Genomic DNA, 18279 nt, shown 5'->3' with positions numbered 1-18279 from the left:
AAAGACACTTAAACCTTGCTATATGATTCTGAGCTGAACAATGGCAGTATCCATTTGGGAGATCATGGAATTGTTGAAAGTTCTCTGAAATCCTCATCTTGGTGTGCAGTGACAGCAAAAAGATCATCAGGATCAGTAGTGAAAACAAAACATCTTTTTGCTTCTATAGAAAACCTACATGTGCCACAACTTGAGTTCTGTGTCCAGTTCTTGCTTCCAAATCTTGAGAAAGATAGGGTGGACTTAAGGAAGTCAGAGAGAAGAGCAACCAGAAATGTAAGGGGAGTGTGGCATTGGCCTTGCACGAGTCTGGAAAGGCTGGAATTCTCCAGCTGGTAGAGAAGAGGACTGAGGGGTGAATTTGAAGCAGGTTTACTAAATCATGAAGTGGTGAATAAGGGGAGTACAGAATTATTACTTATTAGATCTAGGAGGTGCTCGGTAAAACAAGTGGAAGATCAGTCTAAAACAGGTAACTTAAACTATTTCTTTGTGCAGCTGGTAGTAAACTTCTGGAATTTGCTGCCACAGGAAATTACAGAGGCAAACAGTACTGGCAGATTGGAAAAAAGAATTGGACAAATTCGTGGACAGGTTTATAAGCAAATGTTATAGGTAGAAATGTATGGTCCTACATCTCTAATACTTAGCAATTGTTGGTGTCAGGGTGGTACAAGGGAAGTGGACCATGACTAGTGGCTGGATGCTCTCATTAAGCAGCATCTCGTGTTGCCACTGTCAGAAAGGGAATGCCAAGCTAGATGAACCGTTGGTCTGGCACAGTTAGCATGTTCTCCTAGGTAAACAGGGAAGTACTTCACTCCTTGAACCTTTAAGTCTAGTGGGTACCTGTTTAAGTTCTGGGTACCATGTTCACAGAAGATGTAAGGCTGGAGCATGCACTGCAGCACAGGACTTCTTTCCAGTTTGCCTCTTATTTAGATTACTTGCTGCTTTGTTTAATGATTTAAAAATAGTCACAAAATTAATGGATGCAGTTCAGGAGCTGACACTGCCTGTGGGATAGCAGTATTATTTATGCTAACATGAAAATGTGTGAGTTTGGTGCCAGTGCTGCCTTCAGTTGCATTTTGCTAGAAGGTTGGCCTAACTGTGGCTACCTGAGAGTACCTTTTTGTGTGGGACAGGGTGGAGGTAGTGTAGATGTAAATCACTGAGACCAACTTAGATCTTTGACACGCTTGCCAGGAAAATACTGCACGCTACCTGCAGTAAGTGATGTTTGAGCAATGTTCTAGTTAAGAGAAGGTTTGAGAAATCTGAAGCTAGCAAGAAACATTCACACCTTCCAATCTGTGAAGGAATCTATGGCATGGTTTACTGCTTTATTACTATGGTTGTTCTTTGGGATCTTTAATTATGTTAATATTTTGGCAAAACTAATCTAAATAATGATCTGTAAACTTTCTAAAAGATTTTCAGTTTTATTTTCCTTACTGATACATTAGGTTTGCTAATAGTTTTACAAGTGACACTTAATTTTCATTTCTCTGGCTGTAAATCTTAATTTCCTTTACTCTTATTCCCTCTCTGACTCCGTTTCCCTGTAGCTGATGTCCTTAATGCTTCTCCTGCTCCTAACAGCCAGGAAGGTAAAAGCCATTTGGTTGAGCATTTTAACTGCATGAAATCAGCACTGCATCTCCAGCCTTGTTGAATGTGACAGTGTAAATGTATGGTTTCTACTGCACATTAAAAATGCAATCGGGTATTTTTATATGGCATTGTTAACTGGTCAGGAACTGTTAGAAAGCTGCATGTGTGACACCGGTTGCACATAAAAAGAATACCATCAAAGCATCAGAAGTATCAGGAATGAAATAAAACCATTCCTTTTGTGGCAGTTAAAATATTGTGGTCCAGAAAGACCAAATTAGTAGGTGCATTATTCTCTGATAAATAAGTAGCTTTGAAGAGAAATTTCTACAGATGTAGAAAATACTTGTTCATGGTGAATATAAGGAGAGGAAACCCAAAACGTGCTGTACAAAGATGTATACATGTTTGATGTGGTTAATTGGGTGTGGGCTTGAGCAATTCTTTATTGTTCAGGGATGTATTTTTGTTTCAGATGGCAAGCTTAATTCATTAGATGATTTTGTTTTAAGCATCTTCTGAGCACAAAAGGATGGGCTTTAAAAGAATTGCATCATATTAACCAAAGCTGAGGCTTAAATTTTTAAAGTAGAAAGTTACTACTAAAAGAACATGCTTTGACCAGCAAATGCATTATTTTGGCATCTGGTTATTCAAATAAGAATCAGCATTTTCCACAAATACCGTTAATTCAAATTAAATTTCCAGTTGAAATTGTTTGACTTTATGTTTATTAAAATCCCATTAATTTTTAGATAACATTCTTGAAGACCGACCTGAGAATAAATTATCAAGTGATAAACTGCAGTTTGAATATAATGAAGAGACTGCCAAACGAATAAAGAAGGCTGATTGTGCTACTTACAATAATAAAGGAAAGGTAGTTCTGCTTTTTCCCCCCTTTCTTCTCAGCCACACTTTCTTTTAAAGCTAGTTATATATCAATTTGAGCAGTTCAGGTAACTGAGACATCAGGTGGCAAATGCAGTTTAACAAAGGGAAATGGTAGAAAGCGTGGAAACACACCAGAGCAAATAGATTAAATAGAATAAATGCTCAGCATAGTGCTCAAGAAGAGTCCTCGGAGGACATTGTATGTACAGGCTGTATGCCTGAAAATTTTAACTGTTGTTGCTCTAAATGACAAACTTCATTAAAGCTAAATCCACAAGTTCATTTAGATATCTAATCTGCATTGATATTGATGGAGCTGAAGATTTCGTTTGAATCTTCAGCATCTTGGTGCATCTAAATAGTTTTAAAATACCACACTATGGTGTCAGATAGCCACATTAGCTCTTATTAAATCATCTGACAAGCAAGCCACTGCATTGTGGTTTAGTAAATTATAGCTTCTTCTGAACATGGATTTTTTTGTCTAAGTGTTTGTAGAACTGACTCCGTGCGCCTTTGCGCGCTACCCCAGTATCAGTGACATGTATTGATGTGCTAGGTGAAGACAGCGATGTAGGAAGAAAGAGATAGAGGATTTTAAAGGCATAAGTGAGATATGCAAGAGTGCTTTCACATTCAGTACTTTTATTATTATACGTTCTTGGAATTGTCCCTTAGGTTTACGACATGGAGCTGGGTGAAGAATTCTATCTTCCACAAAATAAGAAGGAAAGCAGACAGATAGCCCCCGAGCTATCAGATCTTGTCATTTACTGTCAAGCTGTAAAGTTCCCTGGTAAGTACACTGCTCTGTTTTATTGCTTTAAGCTTTCTAATTCTTGGAGACATTATGTTTACGTTTCAAATTAGTTAGTATAAGCATTTTCAAATTGAAGTAGTCGAGGAGCTTTTTTCTTGATGATTTGGTAGTCTACATACTGATAGCTCCTGGCTGAGAAGCAGTGTACATAAATTATGCAAAGACATATTGTTTGTCATATTAAAATATTTACAAAAGTGAAATTTGCCAGTCTTCACAACTCAGACAACTGCTTCACTGCCAAATGACAGACGACAGAAAGCTTTATCTTAGGAGCTCTGAGTTTCCATGTAAGGACGTACTGAATTAGGAAGGCAAATATTCTCCAAACCTTGCAGGAAGAGCTCGTCACGTTTCTTTAAGCGACCTCAGTTTAACCTGTTTCACCTTTGCCTACGGCTGCATCTTCTGTACTTTCCTAAGGGGATACGAGGAGGGGCTTTCTGGGGCACAGCAGCCTTTTTGTGGGCTGGGGGAGGACAGCTGACTGTGCACTCACGCTCTGTGGAAGGGGTCAGGGAAATAGGAGGGTCTTCTTCGTACAGTAGGAAGAATAACGTTTGCAGAGCGAAAGGAGAGGGAGTAACTGAAGAGGAGATCACTGATAGTTACTTGTTCAGTACTGAAACATGAGGTTGAGTGTGTTTTGGCTCATGCTGTGTACACGAATACTTTTAAATTGAAAATTCATTGTTTATTGATGCGTTTAGTGTTTTGAATGAAAAAAATCTGCTTTTTAATGGAATGGTTCTCTGTGGAAAAGTTAGCAATTCTGCCAAATCATGATCTTACACAAACAGAGCTATAATCAGATTAGAGAAGCTAACCAAACATAAAATAGTGTCAAATAGGCAAGATAAACATGCTGAAAATGGAGATGCATTCTTTTATAACCTTCTGTAAGGTTAAGAATTGTAGATGTCACTTGTAAAAATAGTAGCTTCTAAAAATTCAAATCTGAAACTCTTTTACATGAAATCTGTGATGAGATACCTTTCAGATGAAATGTTTTCTTTTGAGGAATGATATTCAAGGTTAAACAGAGATAGTTTAAGTTGTTCCAAGCATTTTGACACACAAAGATCTTCTGATGTTCTAAGAAAACTTTAAAGTGTTTCTGGTTCTTAATGTAATTTCAGTTATAAAAGAAGTACTGTTTGTCTTTATTGGATGTCTTCATCTTGCTTTAAAGGGGACATGAGTAGAACAGTTAAGAAAATGAGTTCCTTTCACAGATGAACACGTGAAGCTGTAGGAATTGGTTTTCCACAGACTTGGTCTCCTTTGAGACAAATACTACCTTTTCTGCAAGGTGCATGGATTTCCATGGCCGCCGTGCTGCCGATTGGATTCCTCTGCTCAGCTGGAGGGCACAGGCAGGGTGCGCTGCCATACCCCAGTGCTGTCCATGAGAACAAGGCTGGTAGATCCATGGTTATGTAGCTCTATGGACCAGGTTCCTAACCAACTCAGAAAATGCAAGTGTTTTGGAAGTAGGGAGGGCAAAATTCATGTCAACGGCTGATGAATGATGTAAATACTTTATTTCTCCTGTATTCATATCTTTCTATTCTGTGTTTACAGTTGCCTGTGTCTCTGAATGTTAATCACTGATTTGTGACTATAAAAAAGGACAAGGACCATTATGTTCACTTATCCTTGCCTGCTGAGTAACACAGACTTCCTTAAGTGCTCCCTGGTCCAAACAGAATTTATCATGTGGAGAAAATAACACTTCTTGTTTATAAAATCTCTGGTAACAAGGAGCCCACCACAGTTCTTGTTGTTTCAGTGCTTTTGACCCTTGCAGTCCTTGCTTAACTTCAATTTCAGTCTGTTGTATCTCATCATACTATTATCTAAGAGGGTGAAGGTCTGTTCCTTTGGGACGCCCGAGGTGGGCAGTGAAGCATACTTGAACATAGTACTGCAATAACCCACTGGCGCATGGCTCATTGCCTTGGTGCTGAGAAAGCTGAGTACATAAAATCTTTGTTGTAGGAAAATACAGAACATTTAGTTTGTCATTATGGTAGTGTGATAGGATCCATGAGCAATATGGTGGGATCTAACCTGGTCCTGCTTTGACCAGAGACTTGGACCAGATGACGTTGGGTCCTTGCCAACCTCCATTGCTTTACGAATTTATGATTCTATGAATAGGGGATGCTGTATTTTGGAGTGAAAAATGGAGCTTGTCTCTGGGAAGGAGACGTGTCACATGCAGAGCACGGCCATGGGAAAGACTGAAAGCAAGCTCCCAGCTGCAGCTTGCCCTGTGGCCACCACGTTGGGTTCAGTTTTCCCCGGTGTTCTGCATTGCGCTCTCTGGTCATTTACGAGATCAGTCTGCTTCCTCCACGACAGGATTTTGAAACCTGGATCTTGCTTGCCACATCCATTTGATCCGTTGAAAACTGGGATTAAGTGGTGCTGGAAGCACACAGTGCATAACTGCTCATTCTTCTAGTCAGTGCATGTTCCTTGATCTCAGCTTTTACCATCTTCTGTGGCTTATGTGTGTGCTTTGGCTCAAAGACACAGTACGTTTCCAGTGCTGAAAGCAGTTATGCTATCCTAAATTTTACTAACCCAAGCAGTTCCATTGAAACTATCAACATAATTTTACTAATGCAAATATAGACATGCCAGAAAGATGGAGAGCTGAAAATTTACAGCTCTGGACAGACTTCAGTAGAAGCGTCCTCTTTAGTTTAGTTTTTAGTTGAAATATTAATATTAAATCCAGGACTGTCTTTAGGCAGGTGTGAATTGATGTGGGTTCAGGAGGGTCTTTCTATGAGTCACAGTTAGACAAGTAACAGCGTACGTACTTTGTTGTATTTTATATCGCAGGTACGTCTCGGGTCTGAGAGCATCCCACACCTCACTGCTCTGGGTGTCTGCATTGCTGTTGTGTTACTTTAATTTTGGTCTGCCGTGTGCTCTCTGCAAGCCAGCAGAAAGAAACTGACTTTAAGAGGGATTAAGTCTGTTTACTTCACTGGGATTTAGGTCATGATTTTAATAATTATTTTGCTGGAATGCATATGTTTGAATAATAGCTATACTAGAGCTTTCCAGCTCCACTTCTAGTACATATTGGCCATTAAATGCTTAATGGATTTTGCACACCTACCATGTTTCCCACCATCGAAACACAAATTCTGAGCAACTCTGAAAACATCTTGAGGTTAAACTCATTAACCAACAGCATTTAGGCTCTTTCCTTTATATCTTTAAATCATACTCTTGCATTTATTTATGTAGGTATCATATCATAGATGAATTCCAATATATTCACTGCTGTACAGATTTATTGCTTCCGTAGAAAGGATTTTTGAAAAAATATTCTAAGGATGAATGCACGGGGACTGTTACTGCAGAATCATTTGGTATTAATTAGGACCACTTGGTAATTTCAGACAGAGCCGCTACCTTCCTCAAGTCAAAAAGTAAAATGGAGAAAAGTTATATCACAGAGAGATAACAGCATGTCTGTATTGGTTCATATAAGTTTTTATATACAGTGTATGTGTATAAACATACATAATAGATGCATATGTAAGGGCACGTACGTACGTAAAGTTGTTAAATTATGGAGAAAAATACACTGCTTGCCCTGTGCACAATATAACGGGAGTATTCATGCCTTTAAAAATAATGTAAAATATGATGGAAAATGTCATGCCCTCTTGGTCATGTTTTTTGGCTCATTTACTTTGCATTTATGGGAACAGGCTTGTCAACTCTAAACCCATCTGGCTCTAACAGAGGAAAAGAAAGAAAAAGCAGGAAGTCCATTTTTGGCAACAATCCTGGCAGGCTGAGCCCTGGGGAGGCAGCGACTCTTGCCAAAGCATCTGGAAAAGGTAAAGTTAGGATCTTCTTTCAGCAGTCACGTGGAATGGCTCTGTAACCCAACACATGTACCAGAGCAAGCTGTTAGAGATCAAATACGTTACACTGTGTGAGATGGTGAACTTGGGAATGGCTTTTCCTTAGCGCAGCAGCCATTGCAGTAACGCTGTTACAACTGGAGTGTTGAGTGTGGAATGTTAAAATAGGATTACTTGGTCAGGAGTATGAAGACCCTAATCCAGAAGTAATTCAAAACCAACATACATTTTAAGTGATGTGTTTTATGACTTGTCTTTTAAAAGGTATGCATGAATACTTTCAAAGTACAAATGGAAGGCAAAGCTGTTGGGCTAGATCCAGAAAAGGATTTTTAGTGACTGAAGTGGGATTCAGTTGCCTAAAATTCAGCCAGGTCCCAACATGTAATCATGCAAACTCCCGTGTTCCACATTGGAGGTATTTAGACTCCACAGTTGATTCAGTTTGTGAGCTTGGAAATGGTACTCTCGCGTGTGAACAGATGTAAAGAAATACAAAGGAAGTACAGAAAAGGTTTAGGAATGAGAGCCAGATCCCCTGCCTTTCAGGTTAATGCCTTTAACAGAAAAGTTGCAGAGTTTTACCCTTTCTTGTGCTCATTTTGGGGCTCAAGGAATGTTGTATTTCTTTCAGGACAAGGGCACGGCTGCAGCAGACAGGTTAGATTCTCTTCTAGAGGCCAGCCTTGTAAAAATGAAGGAGTCTAGTGCCTAGTTCTAGAGGATATAAGTATTTTGCTGGCTTTGTCCCCTAACTCTTACGGTATTCTGTAGGCTGCTTGTTTGGAGACTTAGCAGATGGGTTTCAATCTTGCCTCCCTTCGTCATGCAAAATGTATAAACGAGAAGAATGGAATTTTATTCCATTATTTTATTCAGGCAATTTATGAAAATGGTTGTTAGCACATCTAACCACAGTATCATTTCAACGCATAAATATTATGTTTCCTCTCATGGATTGTTCTCACTGTGTAAGAAGGAGTGTGGTGCTTATACCGAGTAGTGCCATTTTCCAGCATCACCTTTTTCTACCATAACCAAAGGATGCATTTGTACTTCACTGGAAAAAAATTTAATCCTTGAGGCCCCTGGAACTGCAGCCGTAGCTTGAGGGCACTGTTTATTTTCCAGGTCCATTTGATGTGATGCGGCAGACCTGGGAAGATCCTTGCTCTCCTTACAACTCCCCAGCTTCCCTCAGCGCCATCATACGGACTCCCAAGTGCTACCACATCTCCTCCCTGAACGAGAACGCTGCCAAGCGGCTGTGCCGGCGCTACTCGCAGAAGCTGATCCAGCACACCACCTGCCAGCTCCTCAGGACCTACCCCGCTGCCACGCGCATCGACTCCTCGAATCCCCACCCGCTCATCTTCTGGCTCCACGGCGTGCAGCTCGTGGCTCTCAACTACCAGACAGACGGTATGGGTACAGGAGCGTGCGTTTTAATGCATTGTAAATGTGAAATATGTCCTCAAACTGTGAATTTGTATTTGACGTTTGCTGTTACCTGCTGTCACAATGGCGTGTACCGGTCTGTGCGCCCCAGCGCAGGCAAGTTCATACCGTGACAATCTGGACCTTGAGAGTGGTGATCTCAGAGTCCAGGAGCTTTATGCCAGTGCAGATCTCCTGTTAGCACAGAAATGCCTGGACAGCAACAGCTTACATTTAATTTTATTGCTGAAAGTTGTTGGGTTTTTTTCCCAGTTCAAGTAGTTATCACTTTCTGATTATTTCAAGTATAGAAAGGCACTGAATTATATTTTTTGCGTAGAAGTGCCACCTTGGATGCTGGTTTAATGTTGATCGAAGTGGTTTTGGGCAATTTTCTATCCTGTCCTATGTTCCTTCACCTTTTTGATGGGGGACCATTAAGTTATCTACAAAGCTGCACAGTCAGTGCTGCTTCATTCTGCAGTTCAGGGCAAATACCTAGAAAATGTTCAGAGAACAGATACAGGCAAGCCCTACAGCTGCGTAAAGACAACAGAAAGGGATAGAAGAGAAGGAACTGTTCTTACAGCTTTGTAATAATTAAGTACTGGATAGATTGTATACAAAAATTACAGCCATCTCTGAAAACCAAGAATGAATTGATAGTGCACAACTAAAATAAGAAAAAGATACCTAAACCATGTGTTTGTCTTCCCTGCTACAGTTTTTCCATTGTGCCATTGCCCTTTGTCAGTTTTGGCTGCCTTACTTTCACAGATCTTCCTCTGCAACTTAATGCAGCGATGTTTGAGGCCAATGGCGGCTGTGGATATGTTTTGAAACCTCCTGTTCTGTGGGATAAAAATTGTTCCATGTACCAGCAGTTTTGTCCTTTAGAAAGAGATTTTGATAATAAGGAGCCAGCTATATATTCTTTAACAGTAAGTACATTAAAAGAGGATTTCATACAGCCAAACGGATAGATGTAGACAAGGTTTAACTACAGTCTTTAACCAGCATTGCAGTCATGCTTCTGTGTGAAAAGATTGAACCTTTACTTGTTGCTTGTACTTCTGAAGGTCAGCATGACTAAAGAAACTGGAGGGGGAAGGAGCAAGTCCTTGTTTTTATTTTATTTTGCTGGCTGATTCATATGCGTAGTTTCTGGCACTGTTTCCTTTACAATATTTGTCAAAACCCAGTCTTGAAAGCATTTTCCCTGGGTCTGCACAACTGTGTAAAATTACACGTGTGCCTGGATGCTTCACGTGTTTGTGAACACTTGAGAAGCTACACAAAAAGCATTATGAAAAGCTGTACTGAATATGAGAAACTACTTTTAAAAAGTTTCACAATAAGATATGGTGGTCATGGATTCAAGCCCCAAAAAAATGTATTCTAAGCAGCGAGTCCCTTCCAGGAAACGCTTCAGAAAAGTGAGATTCACAAGACTCATAATTCTCCCAGCTGTGGTAATTGCACACCTAATTCTTGTGTTGTGTGTGCCAAAGCAAGCCAGAGGCAGTGCCATCACCCCAGAGTAATGGAGAAGAAAACTTGATCCTTTTTGACTGTGTTACTGGTACATTCCTCTTGGATTAACTTTTGAATGGTTACGCTCATGATGTACAGTGTACTTTCTTCAGAGGAAAGATCCCGTAGCATCAGCACGGCAGCAGGGGGGAGGTGTTGAAGCAGCTCTGCTTCTGAAATTACTGCCCTGCCAATTACAAAAGTAGAAGAGCATTGTAATTAAATCAGCATGTTAACAAACCGTGCTTAGGAGTGTGATAAACAGTATTTAGCTCAGAACGGTGACAGCGAAAGAGTTACTCCACTAACTGGTTTCTCTGTGTACTCCTCGGCTTCAGATCGTGTCCGGACAGAACGTCTGCCCTAGCAACAGCACGGGCAGCCCGTGCATCGAGATCGATGTGCTGGGGATGCCTCTGGACAGCTGCCACTTCCGCACGAAGCCCATTCACCGCAACACTCTCAACCCCATGTGGAACGAGCAGTTCCTTTTCCGGGTTCACTTCGAAGATTTGGTCTTTCTTCGGTTCGCAGTCGTAGAAAACAACTGCTCGGCTGTAACAGCTCAGAGAATCATTCCCCTAAAAGCTCTGAAAAGAGGTACAGTATAGTTTGTAGAGACACCCTGTGCCAAAATGGTCCAGCAGATTCCTGGACTGAGTCCTGCTGGAGGGATATTTTTAATCAGCTGGTCGCATTCTTCCAGAGGAGACAGGGAGCACGTATCAGACAACCCTGGCAGTACGGCGCTGATCTGATCGATGTCCTGGGAGTTGGAGGCTGCCCCAGTGACTTGGAAAAATCAGATCTTGTGCTGCTGCAGAGACCGGGGCATCTTGTACCCAGCTGCACCGGTCCTGAGCTGTGGCTGGGAGGATGTGCTCACCCTGAGACTTGTTGCTCCCTTAGGAAGCCTGGAGTGGTTTCACTCCCTGTCTTGTCCTTTGCCCAAGAAAGTGCTGTAATTGGTGGTCGCTGGGCAGGGGACAACTGCACTTCTTGCAGCCGTGGCTGGAGGAGAAGTGAAGGAAAGGTGAAAAAAGGTGAGAGAGAGATGAGGAAGTGTCATTAATTCTGTGGGGACTCAGGGAGGCAGTTTCCACATTGCCAGCAGCTCTAAAGCAGAACAGTAAAAGTACTTTCACGTTCGCTTCATGCCACTGTAATGCCATACAACACTCTTGGCACAGGAGGAGGTCTGGCCATAGACAAGGATTTCCCCAGTGAGAATTTGTCCTTGTTTCATTCATAATCTAATATTTAGCTATTTCATGTATGAATATATTTAATATCACGGCAAAACAAAGGTAGGCAGCTATATGAGCCACTCAGCAGTTCATCGCGTTTGGGTTATGCTGTTGTGCAGTGCTAACGTGGTGTTATTACAGCGCTTTAAATCTATAGGTGTGGCAAATTGTAGCTACAAATACAGCAAATCTGAGTTTTCCATTTAGGAGACCTGTGTGCTAGCATGTGGCAAAGTACTTACCGAAGGGTTCTTTCTCTTTAGGCTATAGACATGTCCAGCTCCATAACCTGCACAATGAAGCACTAGAAATCTCTAGTTTGTTCATAAACAGTCGGAGAATGGAAGAAAGTCCCTCTGGAAACGCTCAGCCTGCATCTAGGGTAATTTAATTCAGTTTTGTGAATGCCATTTATTCTTGTCTTAATGACTGCTGTGGTCTGAACACTCCTAGAATCAGACTGTTCAAGATGTTGGTCCCTAAACCAGTGCATTTTTTGGAAGTATCTCATTCTTTTGGGCTTTAGTGGAAAGTTGTCCCACCTGGCTGAAACTGTGGGAGGGTGTATGAGTGCATGTATGGATGTGATGTGTTTTTTTAAATAGCCCTTCATGTTAGGTTACCTGGGTTTCTTGTGTTTTAGTAACTTTAAGCACGTATATTACAATTTTGCTGATTCCTATAGTGTTGGATAAAACCTCCTGGGCTACTGTCTGTGCAGCAGATGTGTTGCAGATGTTACCCTCCTGTGGATATTTGCTCGGCATGTATCCTGGTGAATTACTAGGGTAGAAGGAAGAACATAAATGGTTTTGGGGAGTAAAACAATAGCTGTAGAGCTGTAGATTTTCATCCAGTAATTCATATGCTGAATCCAAATAGTCTGAGCTCAGCTAGAATGCAGATAATGAGCGATGGAGATCTACCCTTTATTCTGTGGTAGTTTTATGTCCTTTCACTGGAAGACTTCCTCATTCTTCTTTCTCTTCATCTTCAAGGTGGAGTCTTCTGGGGGGTTGGTTTTTTTGCCTTTAATGCCTTCCTCTGTAGTGTAAGAGACATGGATTGCCTGGGTAGCTTTCCTCTGTCAAGATCCTTACAACTTGTGTGTACAGCTTCTTTAACGTAAAAATAAAATGCCTGTGTAGAAGCCTTCAGTAACCTGTTGAATGTTGTCTGAACAGTTGTTTAGCCCGGGGGAAAGGAAAGCTGCTGCGACTTACAAAGTGACCATTCATGGAATTCCAGGCCCAGAGCCTTTCACCGTTTTCAGTGTAAGTTTGGGGACCACGGCTGCACAGCTTCTCCATCAGGTGAGTTGTCTGCTGAATGGCAGACTGACTGCAGGAACCCACACTAACATCATTCTGGACGTTCATCTCCCTGCGATTCCCACTGCAGCGTCATTTCAGTTCATCCATCACAGCAAGGAGGTGCTTTAGAAACATACTGCTGTGGAATAAACTGCATTGCAAGCACAGTGAAATTTTCCCACTCTTGGCCTCAGATAATGGGTTTATAACCTTAGCAGATATCCTGTTAGTGTTTTCATATGTGGGTATATGCAGATGAGAAAGACAACCCTTCTGACTGACAGAGGCAGTGGGTTGTCCTTACAACAAGGGCAAACATTTCTGCGCAATTCTTTGAGCTTGAGCACCATAGGAATACAGAGAAATAGTTAGAGGGCTAAGTTCATGAGTAGAAAAACCAGTGAACTCAACAGGGATTGTTATTCTAGCAGTGGGAAAAGACTGTACTGTCCTGGGATTATGAATAAATTGTCTGGCCAGCCAAACAGGACAGAAATAAGCTCAAATAGTACTGCCTTGTCTGGAATAGTTGAACTGCTTGGCGAGGCTAAAGAGAACAGTACATTACCCTGGAGTAAAATATCTGAATAATAAATAGCACATCAGAAATCTTGCCTACACTATCAGAATAGTTATTGATTCTTAAAGCTTCTTTATTCATGCTCATTTATGGCTCCTAATTATGCGGTGTTTTATATTTAGCATTCTAATTGCTGTGTGTTTATTGTGGTCCGTCGTAGCTCTTGGCTACCACAAAAGGCACCGAGTCATGTGCTGCAGACTATTTTCTGATGGAAGAGAAAAATTTTATCTCTAAAGAAAAGAGCGAATGCAGAAAACCACCGTTCCAGAGAGTGATTGGTCCTGAAGAAGGGCTGGTGCAGCTGCTGAACAGTTGGTTCCCAGAAGAAGGATATGTTGGAAGGATTATCTTTAAAACCCGAGAGGAAGTAAGTCTGTTTTGGATAAATTGTTATTTACAAAGGCAGCTAAAAATAGCTGCTGGGGCCAGGAAACAAACGGGTGCAGTATTCGTTTCACTTCTTGGTGAGTAATGTCAGTGCTGTGCACATCATTTAAAACCAAACCGGGGTGAGCACAGCGAGACTGCGTACGCCTGTGCGACACCAGCTCGGCTCCAGCAGCAGCTGTGTGGTGTTTCATCCTCATCCCTGTCTCAGCAGTGCAGCGCCACTAACTTACTGTTTTGACTGATGGCTCTCATGTAATGTCAGTCGAGATTGTGACGTGACAGGAGGTTAATACAAAGAAAGAAGCATAATAGTTAATACCAAAGGATCGTGCGTAACAGAACTCCAGACTGCAGTTATCAGTCACTTTAGATGTCTGCAACTTCTCTGTTCACAAAAATTAGAAAGAATTTTATTATTAAAGAACTCTAAAAGCCTCAAAGGATGACAAAATTATCAATGGTAGCCTAAAATAATGAAATAGGTGACTTCCTTCTTTTAATTTAAAGGAGGATGATGGATGATTACTTGTGTTTAAACTATGAGCAGAACATCCATAATTTGAAAATGTGCTGGAGCGCAGGCTTGTGAGAGAGAAACAAAAAGGCAGGAGAAAGACATTTAATGATCTCATTTTCAGAGGCCCTTCTTTTGCTCAGTTCAGGATATAATAATGCTTGCTTAGCCTGAACATAGTAATATGTGTACACATGTGTTCGTATACCCAGATTTTACATGCAACAACAACAGAGATCCTCTGGGATGCTTTAAAATGAATTCAAAAAAAAGTATGCTTGGTTATTCTGACACAACTTTTCATAAAGCTTCAGTTTGACAAATTCCCGTTGTATTACACAAATAAGTATTTTGTTTTCCTTTATTTCTAATAGTTAGAGCAAAAATTACCAGGCAGCAAATTCCTTGTGAGAATAGTAGCCTACTTATTTCGGTTGACTGCAACACTTACTTGGTTATGTGACCACAAATGTGCTGCTGCCAAACCCCGTGCTTTCAGAAAGTGAGTTAAAATCTTAGCGTATGTGAAAATCATGCTGTAGTTTTGTCCTGCGATGCCAGTACCTGAAAGCATGACCTGTAATTTTAAGCCTTTCTGCAGACAGAATGCAGCCTCATGTCTTGGGAGCTGGAAATGAAGCTGCAAATTTGCATGGAAAAACAAGGAGTGGTTCCCGTTGTAGGGTGTGATACGCGGCCCATGTTACAGCTGGTAAACCCAAGCTGTGTTACCAGGGGTTGAAGAGAAATGCATTGTCTGAGATAATTGCAGTTGGAAGTCTGTCTAAAATGTGCAGTAGTCACAGAGCCTGGAAAAGGACACAGAAGCAGCCTTCCTCTTGCTCCGCAGGAAAATGTTTGTTCAGACTTCCTGCCCTCCAGGTTCTTTTGGCTTTAGAGCAGGGACAAGGAGAGAACAGGACACTTTTCACCATCTCCCATCTTAATGCCACCACCACATGTCAAAATGTGATCTTGCATACATAAGGAAATAAAGGACTTAAGTGGTCATTTCTGACCACCATCCCTTATCTAGCTCTCTGAAGTAAATTAATTTGACTCCCCTTTTTCCTACAGAATCTAAACGAGAGAAACGTCTTTCAGGAAGCAAAGGAAGACGCAGCCGTCAGCTCCGAGGACGACAGTTTCTTCGTTCAGGTACACGATGTCTCCCCAGAGCAGCCGCGCACGGTCATTAAAGCTCCGCGCTTCAGCACAGCGCAGGACGTCATACAGCAGGTGAGCGAGTGGGGGCTGGCTTCACACAGGGTAAGGTGAGGTTTGTTCCCAGCATTAGCTGAGGAATCGGATTAGTAACCTGAACGCTTTCTTTTTTGTCTTCTGGGTTTTTTTCCTTCTTTTTTTTTTTCCCTGCTTTTAAACAGACTCTTTGTAAAGCCAAATACTCCTACAGCATTTTGAGCAATCCCAATCCGAGCGATTACGTGCTCTTGGAAGAGGTGACAAAAGAGCCGGGAAACAAAAAGTCCTCGACATCTAAACCATCTCAGAGGATACTCTCCGATCAAGAGTGTGTGTTTCAGGCCCAAAGCAAGTGGAAGGGAGCAGGAAAATTTATCCTTAAACTCAAAGAACAGGTCCAGGTAAAAGAAAGACTGAACATTTTGCAGCAGGTTTTATTGATGGTGTATGATCAGTGCAATGGGAACCTACTTTCAATGGGAAGGAGACACAACGGGCACGAAGCTGGGTAGGGAGAAGAGACTACAGCAAAAAGCAGACTCCTCTTTTCTCTGTCAGCTTTACTTTTCTTTGCCAAACTGCATCAGCTGCATCCAGCAATGATTAATCAATGATTAATCATTGATCAACGAATCCCTTACAGCTGTGCGTGCCATGCTCCCCATCATAGCAAAGCAGGGCTGTTCAGATGGGCAGAACTTAAAGTCTACTGGAATGAAGTGCCCTTTATTCCTGCCCAGTGAGAAAGTTGTTCTGCCACTTTAGCTCAGGTTTTGGAAGACGGCAGGAGTGAAGAAAGTGCCTGCTGGGAGCAGGAGCTGTGTTCTCCTTCCCAGCAGATGCCACCAATCCGCAGGAGCTGTTGCTTTAAAGTAACCGTGTCAGAAGCACAGTGTTTATACAAGTTTATACCAAATTTGCTAAATGTCTCTTTGACAATGCTTAATTTTCAATTAATGTATTCAGAACAATCAGAAAAATGTGCTTGGCTGTGAAAGCACAGCCACCCTGAATTTCAGAAGGGAGGCCTGCTTAGAAATATGCTATATTAATTCTGTATTTTGCAGCTAACAGCCACCCTGTGGTATTTTCTTCTACAGGCAGCACGAGATGACAAAAGAAAAGGCATTTCCTTTGCCAGTGAACTCAAGAAGTTGACCAAGGCGAGCAGGCAGTATCGGGGATTCACATCGCCACCGCTGCAGGTGTCGCCCGACAGCCCCCAGAGCAAGGACGAGAAGTCTGCGTGCGGTTTGACTTTCAGTGACATTATGGAATAACCACCACTGCAGCACGGGCTGCTCAGGTACGAGGTACTGACTCCAACTCTGAGCAGTCATTTAATGCATCGTTTACAGAGTGTATTTTTCAGAGTTGTAGTTGATTAAACCACAGTGAGGCACAAGGGACTGACAGAAAGATCCATAAAAGCCTTAGGCAGTGGTGTGCACGGGCACAGTGAGATCAGTCCAGTCTCCAGTTCTTTAGAAGATTCTTCTCTAGAACAGCATTTGCTGCACTCAATCAGAATGCTGTGAACACTGGAGTTTCCCCCTTCCTTTGCTGATTTAAAACACAAACCCAAAACGTTACATCCTGGTTGATTTCAGAGCATGCATTTCAAGCTGCTAACTGTGCTTAATTAACAGTGTCCTGTTACTCTCTTGCTCCGGGCCACAGCCAACAGCAGTACCCAGTACAACCTTGGTTGCTTTTTATTACATGCATATAATAAAATCAGTGGGACTGACAGCCTCCTTTTTAGCTAAACCACGTTGACAGTGTTAACTTCCATCTGTAGGAAATTTTGCCAGCAATGATTAAGCATTTTTACTGTCCTGTCTGTACTCTTCAATTTCTTCCATCCTGACTGTAAAACTACAAATGGAACACACACCATGACTGTCCCATTCACATGAAGCTAGCACATGTAACTCACCCACCGATGCACACTAGCCAGGTATTTGCACAGTGCCACTGCAGCACTGAGCTGTCACCTGAGCAGTTACAGCTCATTGTAAATGAAAAAAGACATCTTCCTTAGTGCTGATAATCCTATTTCGTGTGTGGCCAATTTAAGATTACATTTTTCTTTCCATATACACCTCATTTTTGATCATTATTTGACATACACTGTCACAGGACTGCTAAATCATTGTATTAACAGAATTCAAATACTTTCATTTACAAAATATTTCAGCTATGAAGGGACAATACCGTATTTTTAGGCTACTCTTAGAACTAAACTATCAAAAGAATCTGAAATCAAGAAAAGCAAAGTAAATTATGGAAGGACCCCAGACACACTCTCTCTTCTTCTGCACTTGGTATTTCACTTCTTTTCTTTGCACACCAGAATTTACATCACTCCTGTCCGAATCCTCCTGCAGTGCCTTTGAAGAAGCCTGCTGCAGTCTGAAGTGGCCAGCACTTGTGTGCCCAGTGCTGGAGATGCTGCCCCAGGCAGTGCTGCTGGGCTGGCATCCAGAGCCCGGGCATCCCAAGCGGGACGTGGCAGACTGGAGCGGTGCCTGTCAGCTCTCAGAAGAGTCTCCTCTTCCCGTATCTTCGCCTCTGCAGATTCTCCACAGGTGGATGAAGACGTTTTCTTGGACTGTGTGTTGTAAGCAAACGCGTGTTGTCGCCCTCCCCTTTTTAAACAAAAGATAATTTTAGCTAGGTGCCTCTAGGGAAACTGCAGGCACAGAACCAGAGTGTTCTTTTATGTGTATTATATTAAAGTAATGCACTTTTACCTGAAGATTTCTGTTAAACACTGTGTTAAGTGATTGTAAAGAGATTTAAATATACTGTAACTTCCTTGGATCT

At 41.7% G+C, this 18279-nt stretch overlaps 1 protein-coding gene across 2 annotated transcripts in view; it reads left to right on the top strand.

Moving 5' to 3' along the window:
• The window catches only part of PLCE1 (phospholipase C, epsilon 1), a 121407-nt gene extending 104677 nt beyond the window's left edge, over window positions 1-16730 (top strand). For both annotated transcript variants that reach the window (XM_010190918.1, XM_010190917.1), the window contains exons 20-31: window positions 2373-2497; window positions 3190-3307; window positions 7072-7203; window positions 8362-8652; window positions 9445-9608; window positions 10539-10800; window positions 11711-11829; window positions 12632-12760; window positions 13501-13710; window positions 15325-15486; window positions 15633-15851; window positions 16551-16730. In XM_010190918.1, coding sequence (XP_010189220.1) covers window positions 2373-2497; window positions 3190-3307; window positions 7072-7203; window positions 8362-8652; window positions 9445-9608; window positions 10539-10800; window positions 11711-11829; window positions 12632-12760; window positions 13501-13710; window positions 15325-15486; window positions 15633-15851; window positions 16551-16730 — 2111 coding nt within the window. The remainder of the gene's footprint in view (window positions 1-2372; window positions 2498-3189; window positions 3308-7071; window positions 7204-8361; window positions 8653-9444; window positions 9609-10538; window positions 10801-11710; window positions 11830-12631; window positions 12761-13500; window positions 13711-15324; window positions 15487-15632; window positions 15852-16550) is intronic.
• Window positions 16731-18279: the final 1549 nt, after the last annotated feature.

The sequence above is a fragment of the Mesitornis unicolor genome, unplaced genomic scaffold (genome assembly GCF_000695765.1).
Source record: "Mesitornis unicolor isolate BGI_N332 unplaced genomic scaffold, ASM69576v1 scaffold14708, whole genome shotgun sequence".
NCBI classification, from domain to species: Eukaryota; Metazoa; Chordata; class Aves; order Mesitornithiformes; family Mesitornithidae; genus Mesitornis; species Mesitornis unicolor.
The sequence above is the reverse complement of the archived record's forward strand: the minus strand, read 5'-3'. Positions and strand labels throughout refer to the sequence as shown.